Below are 14,732 nucleotides of genomic sequence, written 5' to 3'. Positions count from 1 at the left end.
GGTGGTTAACCCCTTTAGTACTACTGAGCCGTCCACCTCTGAGGACTCGCCGTCCCGTGAGGTGCATACCCATTAGTCATCTGCCTCATCACATGCAGCTTCCCGTAGCACACCAGATCCTCCATCTGGAGGGAGCCTTTTACCATCAGACTTTATCGCGCAGTTAAAGACGGCGGTGTCTGAGACTTAGTGCTTTACCTCGCCCTGCAAAGCGCAAGTGAAAGGTTAAATGGACACTGAACCCAAATTTTTTCTTTCATGATTCAGATAGAAAGCTGCTTAAGTTTGCATGCTCTAATTTACTATTATCAATTTTTCTTCGTTCTCTTGCTTTCTTTATTTGAAAAAGGCATCTAAGCTATTTTTTTGGTTAAGGACCATGGAAAGCACTTGTTTATTGGTGGGTGAATTTATCCACCAATCAGCAAGAACAACAGTGTGTTCATAAAAAATGGTCCGGCATTTTAAACTTACATTCCTGCATTTCAAATAAAGATACCAAGAGAATGAAGAAAATTTATTAGGAGTAAATTAGAAAGTTGCTTAAGTTTGCATGCTCTATCTAAATCGCGAAAGAAAAAATTTGGGTTCAGTGTCCCTTGAAACATAGCTCTCCAGTCCAGGGGTCATCTAGTGATTTATTAGATTTGTCTGTTTTTCAAGTATCCATGGATGGGGCACACTGAGTCTTCAGAGGGTGAACTTTCTGGATCAGAGTCTGCTATCCATAGGTCCTGGAGGTCATAACTCAGGGATACAAGATAGGTTTCAAATCTCATTCACCCAAAGGCAGATTTCTCCTCTCAAGCCTGTCTTCCAGACCAGAAAAGAGGGAAGCCTTTCTGGGGTGCGAGCAGGATCTGACCTCCTTAGGGGTCATTGTCCCGGTTCCTATCAAAGAAAGAGGTTTGGGATATTATTCAAACCTGTTCGTGGTCCCAAATAAAGAGGGAACTTTCTGCCCGATTCTGGACCTAAAGTGCTTAAACAAGTTTCTAAATATCCCCTCGTTCAAGATGGAGATAATAAGGTCCATCCTTCCTCTAGTTCAGGAAGGACAGTTCATGACCACTATAGATCTGAGGGATGCCTACCTTCACGTTCCAATACACAGGGACCACTTCCAGTTCCTAATTTTTGCGTTCCTGGATCAGCACTTCCAGTTCATTGCACTTCAGTTTGGTCTAGCTACTGCTCCACAAATCTTCACAAAGGCTCTAGGGGCGCCTGGCTGTCGCCAGAACCCAGGGTATAGCAGCAGCTCCCTACATGGACGATATTCTGGTTCAAGCACCATTCTTTTGTCTAGCGGAAGACCATTCGGTATCTCTTCTCTCCTTCAATCTCATGGATGGAAGATAAACTTAGAAAAGAGTTCTTATTCCAAGCACCAGGGTAGAATTCCTTGGTACTATAATAGACTCGATATCCATGAGGATAGTTCTAACGGACCAGAGACGTCGCAAGCTAGCTTTGGCATGTCTTGCCCTGGACGACCTCAAGGCCATCTGTGGCTGTGTATGGAGGTAATTGGTCTCATGGTGTCCAGCATGGACATAATTCCCTTTGGCAGGTTCCGTCTCAGACCTTTACAGCTGTGCATGCTGAGGCAGTGGAACGGCGATTATTCAGATCTGTCAATAGATTTTGCTGGACAGCTGGTCGAGAGAATCGCTCTCTTGGTGGCTCTGTCCAGAGGGACATCCTTTCTAAGACCACCCTGGGAGATTGTGTCTATGGACGCGAGTCTATCGGGATGGGGAGCTGTTGGGGTTCCAAGAAGGCACAGGGCCTGTGGTCTTAGGAGGATAGCTCTCTCCCGATCAGCATTCTGGAACTTCGAGCAATCTACACTGCTCTGACAGCTTGGCCTCTTCTGGGTTCGTCCCGGTTTATCAGATTCCAATCAGACAATATAACCTCAACCATCGGGGGGAACGAGAAGCTCCCTCGCAATGAGGGAAGTATCTCTGATTCTGGAGTGGGGGTGAGGCCCACAACTGTTCGCTGTCAGCGATCCACATTCCGGGTGTGGACAACTGAGAAGCGGATTTTCTTAGACAATCCTTTCATCCGGGGGAATTGTCTCTCCATCCCGAAGTGTTTGCGGAGATATGCAGCAGGTGTGGGACGCCAGAATACCAAGCTACCCAGATATGGGTTGAGGTCCAGGGATCCTCAGGCGGAACTAATAGATGCATTAGCAGTGCCTTGGAGGTTCAGTCTAATCTACCTTTTTCCGCCATTACCACTCCTTCCTCAGTTAGTGGTCCGCATCAAGCCGGAGCAGGCGTCGGTAATACTGATTGCTCCATCGTGGCCGCGCAGGATGTGGTTCAAGGATCTAGTGAGGATTTCATCTTCTCCCCCATGGAGGTTACCTTGTCGCAGGGATCTGCTGGAACAAGGTCCTTTTGTTCATCAAAATCTAGATTCTATAAGGCTGACTGCTTGGAGATTGAATGCTTAGTTTTCTGAGAGAGTTATTGATACTCTTTCAAGCTCATAAGCCGGTTACTCGTCACATCTATCATAAGGTGTGGAGAACCTACTTATTCTGGTGTGAAGTGCTTGGATTTCCCTGGCATAAAATTAAGGTTGCCAGTATTGTGTTTCTCCAGGATGGTGTGGAGAAGGGTCTCTCGGCCAGTTCCCTGATTGGGACAGATTTCGGCCTTGTCTGTTTTACTGCACAAGAGGCTCTCGGAACTTCCTGATCAGTCTTTCGTTAAAGCTCTGATTAGGATGAGACCTGTGTTCAGATCTTTGGCTCCTCCTTGGAGTCTGAATCTGGTTCTTAAGATTTTGCAACAGGCTCCATTTGAGCCTATGCATGAAATTGAAATTAAAGTTGTTGTCCTGGAAGGTTCTTTTTCTACTGGCTATTGCTTCTGCGTGCAGAGTTTCAGAGATTGCAGCTTTGCAATGTGAGCCTCCTTATCTGGTGGTCTATTCTGATAATGCTGTCCTACATACTAAGTTAGGGTTTCTTCCTAAGGTTGTGTCAGACTGCAACATCAATCAAGAGATTGTGGTTCCTTTCTTGTGTCCTAATCCTTCTTTGAAGCAAAGTTTGCTTCATAATTTGGACGTGGTTCGAGCCTTTAAGTTCTATCTTCAGGCTACTAAGGATTTTAGACAAATCTCCTTCCTTGTTTGTTTCCTTTTCTGTGAAGCGTCCTCTAGAGTTTGGTTTGTTTCCCAACAGTAAGGAATGAAGCCGTATACTCTCCTTATATTAAGAAGGAAAACATAAATTATGCTTACCAGATAATTTAATTTCCTTCTGTATAAGGAGAGTCCACGGCCCCTGCCCGTGTTCTGCGATGGGCGGCCCCCTAAATTGTATTTTTATACCCTTATATTTCTCCTACTGTTTTTTTGTTCCCTCGGAAGAATGATTGGGAGAAGTGGGAGGTATTTAAAGTGAAGGTAAAGTTCACTGTATGTCATTATGTAGTTTTGCTTGTCCATCTAAATGAATGGTACTTTCATTCATAATTTTTTTTACAATTAAGTGTAAACTGAGATTTTTATCTTTATGCTTACATTTGGGCTATCCATAAAATCAACCTTATTTCTCCAACATAGGTGTGTCCGGTCCACGGCGTCATCCTTACTTGTGGGATATTCTCTTCCCCAACAGGAAATGGCAAAGAGCCCAGCAAAGCTGGTCACATGATCCCTCCTAGGCTCCGCCTACCCCAGTCATTCTCTTTGCCGTTGTACAGGCAACATCTCCACGGAGATGGCTTAGAGTTTAAAAAATATATCTGTTGGTGTGAATCTAAAGGATTCCCTTGGGACAAGGTTAAGATTCCTAAGATTCTATCCTTCCTTCAAGAAGGATTGGAAAAAGGATTATCTGCAAGTTCCCTGAAGGGACAGATTTCTGCCTTGTCTGTGTTACTTCACAAAAAGCTGGCAGCTGTGCCAGATGTTCAAGCCTTTGTTCAGGCTCTGGTTAGAATCAAGCCTGTTTACAAACCTTTGACTCCTCCTTGGAGTCTCAACTTAGTTCTTTCAGTTCTTCAGGGGGTTCCGTTTGAACCCTTACATTCCGTTGATATTAAGTTATTATCTTGGAAAGTTTTGTTTTTGGTTGCAATTTCTTCTGCTAGAAGAGTTTCAGAATTATCTGCTCTGCAGTGTTCTCCTCCTTATCTGGTGTTCCATGCAGATAAGGTGGTTTTACGTACTAAACCTGGTTTTCTTCCGAAAGTTGTTTCTAACAAAAACATTAACCAGGAGATTATCGTACCTTCTCTGTGCCCGAAACCAGTTTCAAAGAAGGAACGTTTGTTGCACAATTTGGATGTTGTTCGCGCTCTAAAATTCTATTTAGACGCTACAAAGGATTTTAGACAAACATCTTCCTTGTTTGTTGTTTATTCCGGTAAAAGGAGAGGTCAAAAAGCAACTTCTACCTCTCTCTCTTTTTGGATTAAAAGCATCATCAGATTGGCTTACGAGACTGCCGGACGGCAGCCTCCCGAAAGAATCACAGCTCATTCCACTAGGGCTGTGGCTTCCACATGGGCCTTCAAGAACGAGGCTTCTGTTGATCAGATATGTAGGGCAGCGACTTGGTCTTCACTGCACACTTTTACCAAATTTTACAAGTTTGATACTTTTGCTTCTTCTGAGGCTATTTTTGGGAGAAAGGTTTTGCAAGCCGTGGTGCCTTCCATCTAGGTGACCTGATTTGCTCCCTCCCATCATCCGTGTCCTAAAGCTTTGGTATTGGTTCCCACAAGTAAGGATGACGCCGTGGACCGACACACCTATGTTGGAGAAAACAGAATTTATGTTTACCTGATAAATTACTTTCTCCAACGGTGTGTCCGGTCCACGGCCCGCCCTGGTTTTTTAATCAGGTCTGATAATTTATTTTCTTTAACTACAGTCACCACGGTATCATATGGTTTCTCCTATGCAAATATTCCTCCTTAACGTCGGTCGAATGACTGGGGTAGGCGGAGCCTAGGAGGGATCATGTGACCAGCTTTGCTGGGCTCTTTGCCATTTCCTGTTGGGGAAGAGAATATCCCACAAGTAAGGATGACGCCGTGGACCGGACACACCGTTGGAGAAAGTAATTTATCAGGTAAACATAAATTCTGGTTTTTTTTTTTTTTCTCTTTTCTTTGCATGTCACGTTTTTTTCAATATCCAATTGAAATTCTGGCCGTTGGGTGGCCAGAGATCTACGTCATCCCCCTCCTCTATCCTCTGCACATGCATTTAGAAGCATTTGTTAATCTTGTCGGACAAGTGCGTGCCCGTTTCGCACATGCACATTGCAAATATTGTAGAAGAATGACGCCTGGCGCAGCAGAATTTTGAGTGCCTAGGGCAGCACAAAACCTAAATACGCCCCTGAGTGTGACTAAATCGATAGGATATAGAGAGTTGAAACTTTACCTTACTTTAAGCCTTTGGCTGAGGTGTCTTTGTCTCCTCCTGGTGGCCAGGTTCAGTATTTCTCAACAGTAAGGAATGAAGCCATGAACTCTCCTTATACAGAAGGAAATGAAATTATCTGGTACGCATAATTTATGATATATCCCCTGAGGAAGGGGATACTTTCTCCCTGAAACGTCATTACTTTTCAAACAAGATGTTTTTGGAAAGACCAGCGAGTGCCAGTTTTGTGTGTATATATGTGTGTATATATGTATGTATGTGTATATATATATATATATATATATATATATATATATATATATATATGTATATATATATATATTTGTCCAAGTGAATGATTTAGCACACTCGAACCCCAGACTGGGGTAGGTAAATACCAGGGTGCTGAATCAAAAAATGTATAGTCCAATGCAATGACAGCACTCACTGGATTTTCAATAAAAAATTTATTTTATTAGAAAAGTTTAAAAATGAAGATCCATGACGTTTCGGTGCCCACTGGCATCTTTATCAAATGGTATCACCCAGCTTGAACAGATGAACAGTCCTGACATTTCTGTTTCCTGGATGTCAGGACTGTTAATCTGTTATCAAGCTGGGTGATACCATTTGATAAAGGTGTATATATATTCTCCAGCTCTTTCAGGGCTCTAGTTTTGTGTGTGCGATACTTATATTTAAAAATTTGGAGATTGATATTCAATAATTCTAAGGTGCATTCTTTGACGTAATGTTGATTTAAATTAACACTTTAAAGATGACTGGAAGAAAAGGCAGAGTTGTCAGCAATGATGACGGAAGTATATCATATGAGTCAAGGTCGGAACTTGATGTACCTGTTGAAATTCTAAATATCACAGAGAAACAGAGGTTCATGGATGGTGAGAAGGTATGTACATTCTGCTGCATTGTGTACAAGTAAAAGGAGAGGAATTTGGATTGGATTGTAACTTATAAAAGCACACATTATTTTATAGAATATTGCAATCATCTCAGAAGCTGCTAGTTCAGGAATTTCTTTACAAGCTGACCGTCGTGCTAAGAACCAGAGGCGGAGGGTACATATGACACTGGAATTGCCTTGGAGTGCTGACAGGGCTATTCAGCAGTTTGGTGAGCTATACTTACTTGATCAGTTTTGCATGTATTTAGCATGAGTTTGCTTGCAGTCTCTCCTCTTCTGTATTTGTTACAGTCAGAGAAACATAGTTGAAGGGGGGTAGTGCATTTATATAGCAAAGAAATATAGTGTTAGCTTATATATTTCTTAGGTTAGTCCTCCAGTGTTTGTCCTTACCACCTGTAATGGAAGCTTATTCTATGCATCAACCTTTCTGTGAAGAAGGGCTTCTGAAAATTTATCTTGAACCGTACCCTTTAACTTGAGATCATGACCTCTTGTTCTGGAATTGCTCATTTTGTGAAAAATGCTTACTATTAAGCCCCTAAATATACCATCATATATATCACCTCGGTCCCTTCTATCCTTAAAGCTAACATATTTAGGTAGTTGAGCCTTTCTTGGATGTTTTGTGTGTGTGTATAGCAGAATATTGCTACTATAAATTCCTGTGGTTTGGAATAGGTTTCAATAAAATAATTCTTGGAATGACAACAGTCATGCAAGGTTATACAGATCCGCAAGTGTTTGTCTTTACGAACATGACAATTTGCATGAAATGTAAGCACAACTATGCACAAAAGATTGCATCTTTTGCTTAGTTTGCTAAACTGTTCTTTCTCTGTTCTGTAGGAAGAACACACAGATCCAATCAGGTTACAGCCCCTGAATATGTCTTCCTGATTTCTGAATTGGCTGGAGAACAAAGATTTGCTTCAATTGTTGCAAAAAGATTGGAAAGCTTGGTAAGAATATCAAATCTAATTCAGCAGTTCATAACCATTTTAAATGATAGAGCACATTTGATCCCCTACCCACACACATTTTAGGAGTTCTTACAAGTTCTGACAATCTTCCATATGTTTAAGTTTTTCTGTTCTAGTAAGGTACATTTTACATTATTTTGAGCTAGTTGCAAAGTGGAACAAGTTCTTCCCCCCTCCCACCCCCATCACATGAGGTGTATATAAATATCCATATGGGGCACACATGGGTCATACTGGTACAGGAGTCAGGTTAAAGCATTTGGCCTGTAATGATGCATGTAAACAACCATTTGCTGTATAGAAGCAGCAAGGGGTGGCAGGCTGAGAAGAAACCACTACATGTCTAAAAGGGGGAGCCTCATAAAAAAGCATTGTAGGACGGCATACTGTTTTATTTTATTTTGATCAAGTATTGTATGGAATTTTGTTTAGCAATCTTGCTGTATAGTGTTTAAACATTTTTGCTCTGTCTATAGGGAGCCTTAACACACGGAGACAGGAGAGCAACAGAATCCAGGGATTTGAGCCGTTTTAACTTTGATAACAAGGTAAGTGGATGTGGCTTTAATACTTTTAATGCATGAGTCAGTCTAATTAGGAAGCTTTTTCATATTATGGGAACCTTAAATATAAATTGCCAATCCATTGCATGCAATAAAGCAAATTAAAATCTATGAGCTACCCTAAAATTTTAGAAGCAAATGAACAGTTTTGTGTGGGTTCTATTTAAAGAAGAAAAGGGACATGAATCCTAAAAAATTTCTTTCATATAGAGAATAAAATCTTTAAAACAACTTTATAGTTTTTTTCTATTTTAATTAGTTTCATTCTCTTGGTATTGAAGTAGCATAAATTCACTGCTGGTTTCTAACTGTGATTAGTAACTGATAGTGAATATAAGCAACAGGTAAATAAGTACACATACCAGTGTCTGTATGAGGGCCTAGGGCTGTGATGAATCGGGGGGGGGGGGGGGGGTCCAAACCATTACAGAAAAAACGGGAACATCAAGGAATTCAAAGAGAGCTCTACCGGCCGTTTGCCATAGCAACCCAGTATAAACAAATATCAGTGTAGTTGATCACCATATGTTAAAGCGCAAGGGGGGGCATTAAACATAGCAAAAATAGCTTAGCCAAAAAAGTGGCGAGCAGGAGATAATCATTTGATCAGTCTAAATGTCAAATGCAACATAATAGCGCTGTACAGTAAACAAATATGAAGTATGTGCCAGATGTTAGTATTATCCTAGCGCACAAAAAATACTGAGGCATTACCAGACAAGCGTGGGGGCCAGATAAAAAACATATTGCTAGCTGTGAACTATGCAAACCTGCTTCAGTGTTAAGGGAAGTCTCATAGGAACAGAAACATACCAGGGTCTGTATGAGGACCTAGCGTTGTAATAAATCAGGGGGGGGTTCAAACAGTACAGAAAACCGGGAACATCAGAGAATTTCAAAGAGAGAGTTACCAGCCGGTTGCCATAGCAACCCAGTATAAACAATTATCATAGTAATTGATTAAAGGGGAGTTATCCACAATATGTGTTACAGCGCAAGGGGGGCCAATTAAACAATAGCTAGGCCAAACGTTTGATCAGCCTAAACGGCAAAAGCAACATAATAGCGCTGTACAGTATACATATATGGAGTCTGTGCCAGATGTCAGTATTATCATAGCACACAAAGAAATGCTGAGACAATAAGCGTGTGGGCCAGATAGAAAACACATTGTTAGCTGTGTAAATGCAAAACCTGCTTCAGTGATAAAAAAAGTCTCAAAGGACTAAATCAGTCTATGAATGTAATAAAATGGAAAATAATTCTAATTGGTGACAAGCCTTAGAGTGGATAAGGCATAGAAGTACATAACAAAAGAATGTTGTAGCCCAACATAACTCAAAGCACAGAGGGGTAGGCCACTATATTTCAGACACAGTTCTCAGTATGTTGTAAATATATGCATTACATGTATTAAAGTATTATAAATATTTGTAAATATGTGAGCATATTAAAGCCATGTCCGGTCACATGGAAAATTAATAAAAACATGTAATCAGAGTCCAAAAGTCAAATATCACAAACACACCTGCCAATCTAGATGTGTATTGAGCCCTTTTGGTATGAGGGTCTCCAAAACATAGGTCCAACGAGCTTCCTTCCTAAGTAAAAGGGTATTCCTGTCTGCTCCCCTACTGGGGGGGGGGGGGGGGACATGGTCAATAATAGTGTACCTGAGGTCCTTGACTGTATGGTTGCAATTGGCGAAATGGCGTGCCACCGGTTGTTCAGAAGTCCCATTTTTAATAGCCATTCTAATGGCCGACCGATGGTTAGCCATTCTTGTGCGTAGATCATCCGTCGTTTTACCCACGTAAAAAAGGCCACAAATGCAGACAACTCCGCCTCAAAGAAAGATTCCAGGGACAAGAATCTGAAATGGAACCCTTTCGTAAAAAATCAACCTTTGACCCCGGCTCACAAAATGCTAGCATTCAGACCTATGCACGCTTGGCATATTCCGGTATGGATAAATCCATTGCTGAACATAGATACAGCACTTTTAATAACCTAAATAAAGAAGAAAGACTGGCTCTCAAACTCCTCACTGAGGACGACTCTATCATCATTAGAGAGGTGGACAAGGGTGGAGCACTGGTACTTTTAAGTTACAGTGACTACAGAACCGAAATTCTTGGCCAATTAAGTGATACATTAACATACTGCAGACTCAAAGGGGACCCCACTGACTCCTATAAGGCAGAGATTGACTCCTACCTTTTGGAACTTTCGGGGTGTAATATCTCCCAAAACACTTTGGTGTTCTTACTTGTGAACCACCCCATCATTCCAATCCTTTACACGCTACCCAAGATCCATAAAAGCATGGTGTCGTTGTCTTCCCCCCCCGGCAGACCCATTGTTTCTGCGATGGGTTCCATTCTCCAACCCATCGCACGATTCGTGGATTACTATTTGCAGTCTTTGGTCAGGGACATGGAGAGTTTTTTACGTGATTCATCAATGCTCTTGGATTGCTTATCCACCATCTCTTGTACTGATACAGACCTGCTGGTGACCCTGGATGTCACCAGCCTTTATACTGTAATACCCCACCATGATGGTATGGAAGCTACAAGACACCATCTCCTCCATTACCCCTATGTGGGGCCACCTGTGGAGGTACTAATCCACCTACTAGAATTCTTCCTAACAACAAACTATTTCAAGTTTGAAAAGCATTTCTACCTACAAAAACAGGGGACCGCCATGGGGTCTAATGTGGCACCCTCATACGCCAAACTTTATATGGCACATTTTGAAACAACTGACACGGACCTATTCAAAGATCAACGGATTAAATTTTACAAACGCTACATTGATGACCTGTTGCTGGTGTGGAGCGGATCAGAACAGGAACTACTCATTTGGTTCCAACAACTGAACAGTGCATTTATGGCCTTGAAATTTTTAAAATTAATTTTTCTTTTGCTTCAATTGATTTCTTGGATGTACGCCTATTTAAGAATGGTGATAGAATACAGTCCACCTTATTCAGAAAAGAAACCGATAGGAATTCTCTCTTATCCTATACATCCTGCCATCCCCCAGCGCTTAAAAGCGCTCTGCCTAAATCGCAGTTACGAGTCATTAGAAATAACTCTCTGGACTAGCATAAAGACCTACAATTAACTGAAATGACCAATAGATTCACACAGCGGGGCTATCCTCCAAAACTTCTGGCACAACAAAAATCACAACTATTGACTAATCAAGATACCAGCAGGGATGACAAAAATACCCCTAGGATGACCTTTGCGACTACTTACACTGGGGACAAACAAAGAATCAACAAACACTTACAGGACAATTGGCATGTCATAAACACGGATCCTGCTTTACTGTTGCAACAGATGCCCCCACCCCGGATTGGCTTTAGGAGATCCAGATCCCTAAGGGACATATTGGTAAAAACCGACCCAGTTAAGAGTTACACTAAAGGTACCTGGCTTAATTTGGAGAAAAAAGGTGTATTTAGGTGCATAGGCTGCACTACGTGCAGCGCCTTGACAACTGGCAATTACTTTACGCATCCACATAAAAGGAAAAAGTACTTCCACAAATACAGATTGACTTGTTCACACACAAAGAACAACAAGGGCACTATAAAGGCAAGCTCCTCAGAATTTTAAAGTGCTTGAGATACTTTTTTATTTCAGTATCAATATATTATTTCTTGTGAGGAGTGGTGTTAGCATTTGATGCAGGACTTTTCAAAACAAATGGGATGAGATTCCCTAGAAAGAAATGCTTGTGTAGCACTCTCTGCCCAGACTGTCAGTAGAGGCTAGTGATTCTGTATTTAAAATATAACTTAATATTTTACCTTTAAAAGTTGGGTAAACACAAACATTTAAAATCACTCTCTCTTTAGTTGCTGTAGGTTACCTGTGAGACCTATTAATTTTATGTCTGGCCTTCGTATATAGGTGAATTAATCGGTACTCACTGGTATCTGTCACCTTAGGATTAGATAGGGTAATAGGTGCCTAGTAGCTGATATTTATAATAATGGTAATATTTATAAATATAAGCTAATAGGCACCTAATACCCTATCTAATCCTAAGGTGACAGATACCAGTGAGTACCGATTAATTCACCTATATACGAAGGCCAGACATAAAATTAATAGGTCTCTCACAGGTCACCTACAGCAACTAAAGAGAGAGTGATTTTAAATGTTTGTGTTTACCCATCTTTTAAGGTAAAATATTAAGTTATATTTTAAATACAGAATCCCTAGCCTCTACTGACAGTCTGGGCAGAGAGTGCTACACAAGCATTTCTTTCTAGGGAATCTCATCCCATTTGTTTTGAAAAGAACAGATTGACTTGTACCACAACCCACATAATCTATCTGTTACACTGCATTTGTGGCCTTTTTTACGTGGGTAAAACGACGGATCATCTACGCACAAGAATGGCTAACCATCGGTCGGCCATTAGAATGGCTATTAAAAATGGGACTTCTGAACAACCGGTGGCACGCCATTTCGCCAATTGCAACCATACAGTCAAGGATCTCAGGTACACTATTATTGACCATGCCCCCCCCCCCTCCCCTCAGTAGGGGAGGAGACAGGAATACCCTTTTACTTAGGAAGGAGGCTCGTTGGACCTATGTTTTGGAGACCCTCATACCAAAAGGGCTCAATACACATCTAGATTGGTAGGTGTGTTTGTGATTTTTGACTTTTGGACTCTGATTACATGTTTTTATTAATTTTCCATTTGACCGGACATGGCTTTAATATGCTCACATATTTACAAATATTTATAATGCTTTAATACATGTAATGCATATATTTACAACATACTGAGAACTGTGTCTGAAATATAGTGGCCTATCTACCCCTCTGTGCTTTGAGTTATGTTGGGCTACAACATTCTTTTGTTATGTACTTCTATGCCTTATCCACTCTAAGGCTTGTCACCAATTAGAATTATTTTCCATTTTATTACATTCATAGACTGATTTAGTCCTTTGAGACTTTTTTATCACTGAAGCAGGTTTTGCATTTACACAGCTAACAATGTGTTTTCTATCTGGCCCACACGCTTATTGTCTCAGCATTTCTTTGTGTGCTATGATAATACTGACATTTGGCACAGACTCCATATATGTATACTGTACAGCGCTATTATGTTGCTTTTTCCGTTAAGGCTGATCAAACGTTTGGCCTAGCTATTGTTTAATTGGCCCCCCCTTGCGCTGTAACACATATGGTGGATAACTCCCCTTTAATCAATTACTATGATAATTGTTTATACTGGGTTGCTATGGCAACCGGCTGGTAACGCTCTCTTTGAAATTCTCTGATGTTCCCTGTTTTCTGAACCCCCCCTGATTTACTACGCTAGGTCCTAATACAGACCCTGGTATGTTTCTGTTCCTATGAGACTTCCCTTAACACTGAAGCAGGTTTGCATAGTTCACAGCTAGCAATATGTTTTTTATCTGGCCCCCACGCTTGTCTGGTAATGCCTCAGTATTTTTTGTGCGCTAGGATAATACTAACATCTGGCACATACTTCATATTTGTTTACTGTACAGCGCTATTATGTTGCATTTGACATTTAGACTGATCAAATGATTATCTCCTGCTCGCCACTTTTTTGGCTTAGCTATTTTTGCTATGTTTAATGGCCCCCCTTGCGCTTTAACATATGGTGATCAACTACACTGATATTTGTTTATACTGGGTTGCTATGGCAACCGGCCGGTAGAGCACTCTTTGAATTCCTTGATGATCCCGGTTTTTCTGTAACTGTTTGGACCCCCCCGCGATTCATCACAGCCCTAGGCCCTCATACAGACACTGGTATGTGTACTTATTTACCTGTTGCTTATATTCACTATCAGTTACTAATCGCATCTACAGGGCCACACACACACATAGTTTGCAGACATTATTGGCTATATGTAACTATGCAATTTTGAGGACATTGCTTTACTTATGTGCAGATTTGACATATAATACAGATTTTACATATATTACCAGTCCCATTTCTGAGCTTTCTGAATGCCCATGTGCTTACACACACTTATGATGATGGGCTTTACCTATGTGTTATGTACTCAGCTGCTCTTGTTTGAATTTTTGAATTTATTTTGATATGTACTTGGATCTATTATGATGATATGTCCATGTGCCTGACTTATTTTGATTTATCTTGTATTGCCCTGCTTATGATTGATCTTGTCCTGCTGTTCATTTTTTGTTCACTATTTATTGATTTGCTGTATTGGGCCAGACTCATTTGTTGCCTGAGGGGTGTCCTCACTTGTGGGAGGCACCCTACACTGGAGAGCATGTGATTGGCTGGCTTACATATATAAGGGTGTCTGGTGTGGGTTTGTTCATATTGTAATTTGTATGTCTGAGAAAGGGGCTAATCCCCCGAAAACGTTCACATATTTGGAATTAAACTTTGAAAAGTCCTGGCGAGTGCACTCTTCATTACTCTCTATTTGCCTATCTGTTGCACCCTGGGCATGTGATTTGGATTTCTGGAGTGCTTGTCTAATATATATATATATATATATATATATATATAGATAGATAGATCTAGAGAGAGAGACTATTGAAGCGAGAGAGAGACTATTGAAGCGAGAGAGAGACTATTGAAGCGAGAGAGAGACTATTGAAGCGAGAGAGAGACTATTGAAGCGAGAGAGAGACTATTGAAGCGAGAGAGAGACTATTGAAGCGAGAGAGAGACTATTGAAGCGAGAGAGAGACTATTGAAGCGAGAGAGAGACGATTGAAGCGAGAGAGAGACGATTGAAGCGAGAGAGAGACGATTGAAGCGAGAGAGAGACGATTGAAGCGAGAGAGAGACGATTGAAGCGA

At 41.1% G+C, this 14,732-nt stretch overlaps 1 protein-coding gene across 1 annotated transcript in view; it reads left to right on the top strand.

The window, feature by feature from the left end:
• The window catches only part of SBNO1 (strawberry notch homolog 1), a 255,572-nt gene that overhangs the window by 178,684 nt on the left and 62,156 nt on the right, over nt 1-14,732 (top strand). The window contains exons 18-21 of the mRNA XM_053699774.1: nt 6,178-6,316; nt 6,405-6,540; nt 7,181-7,293; nt 7,791-7,862. Coding sequence (XP_053555749.1) covers nt 6,178-6,316; nt 6,405-6,540; nt 7,181-7,293; nt 7,791-7,862 — 460 coding nt within the window. The remainder of the gene's footprint in view (nt 1-6,177; nt 6,317-6,404; nt 6,541-7,180; nt 7,294-7,790; nt 7,863-14,732) is intronic.

This window comes from Bombina bombina, chromosome 2, assembly GCF_027579735.1.
Source record: "Bombina bombina isolate aBomBom1 chromosome 2, aBomBom1.pri, whole genome shotgun sequence".
In the NCBI taxonomy this organism is placed as follows: Eukaryota; Metazoa; Chordata; class Amphibia; order Anura; family Bombinatoridae; genus Bombina; species Bombina bombina.
This window is presented reverse-complemented; position numbering and strand designations above follow the sequence as displayed.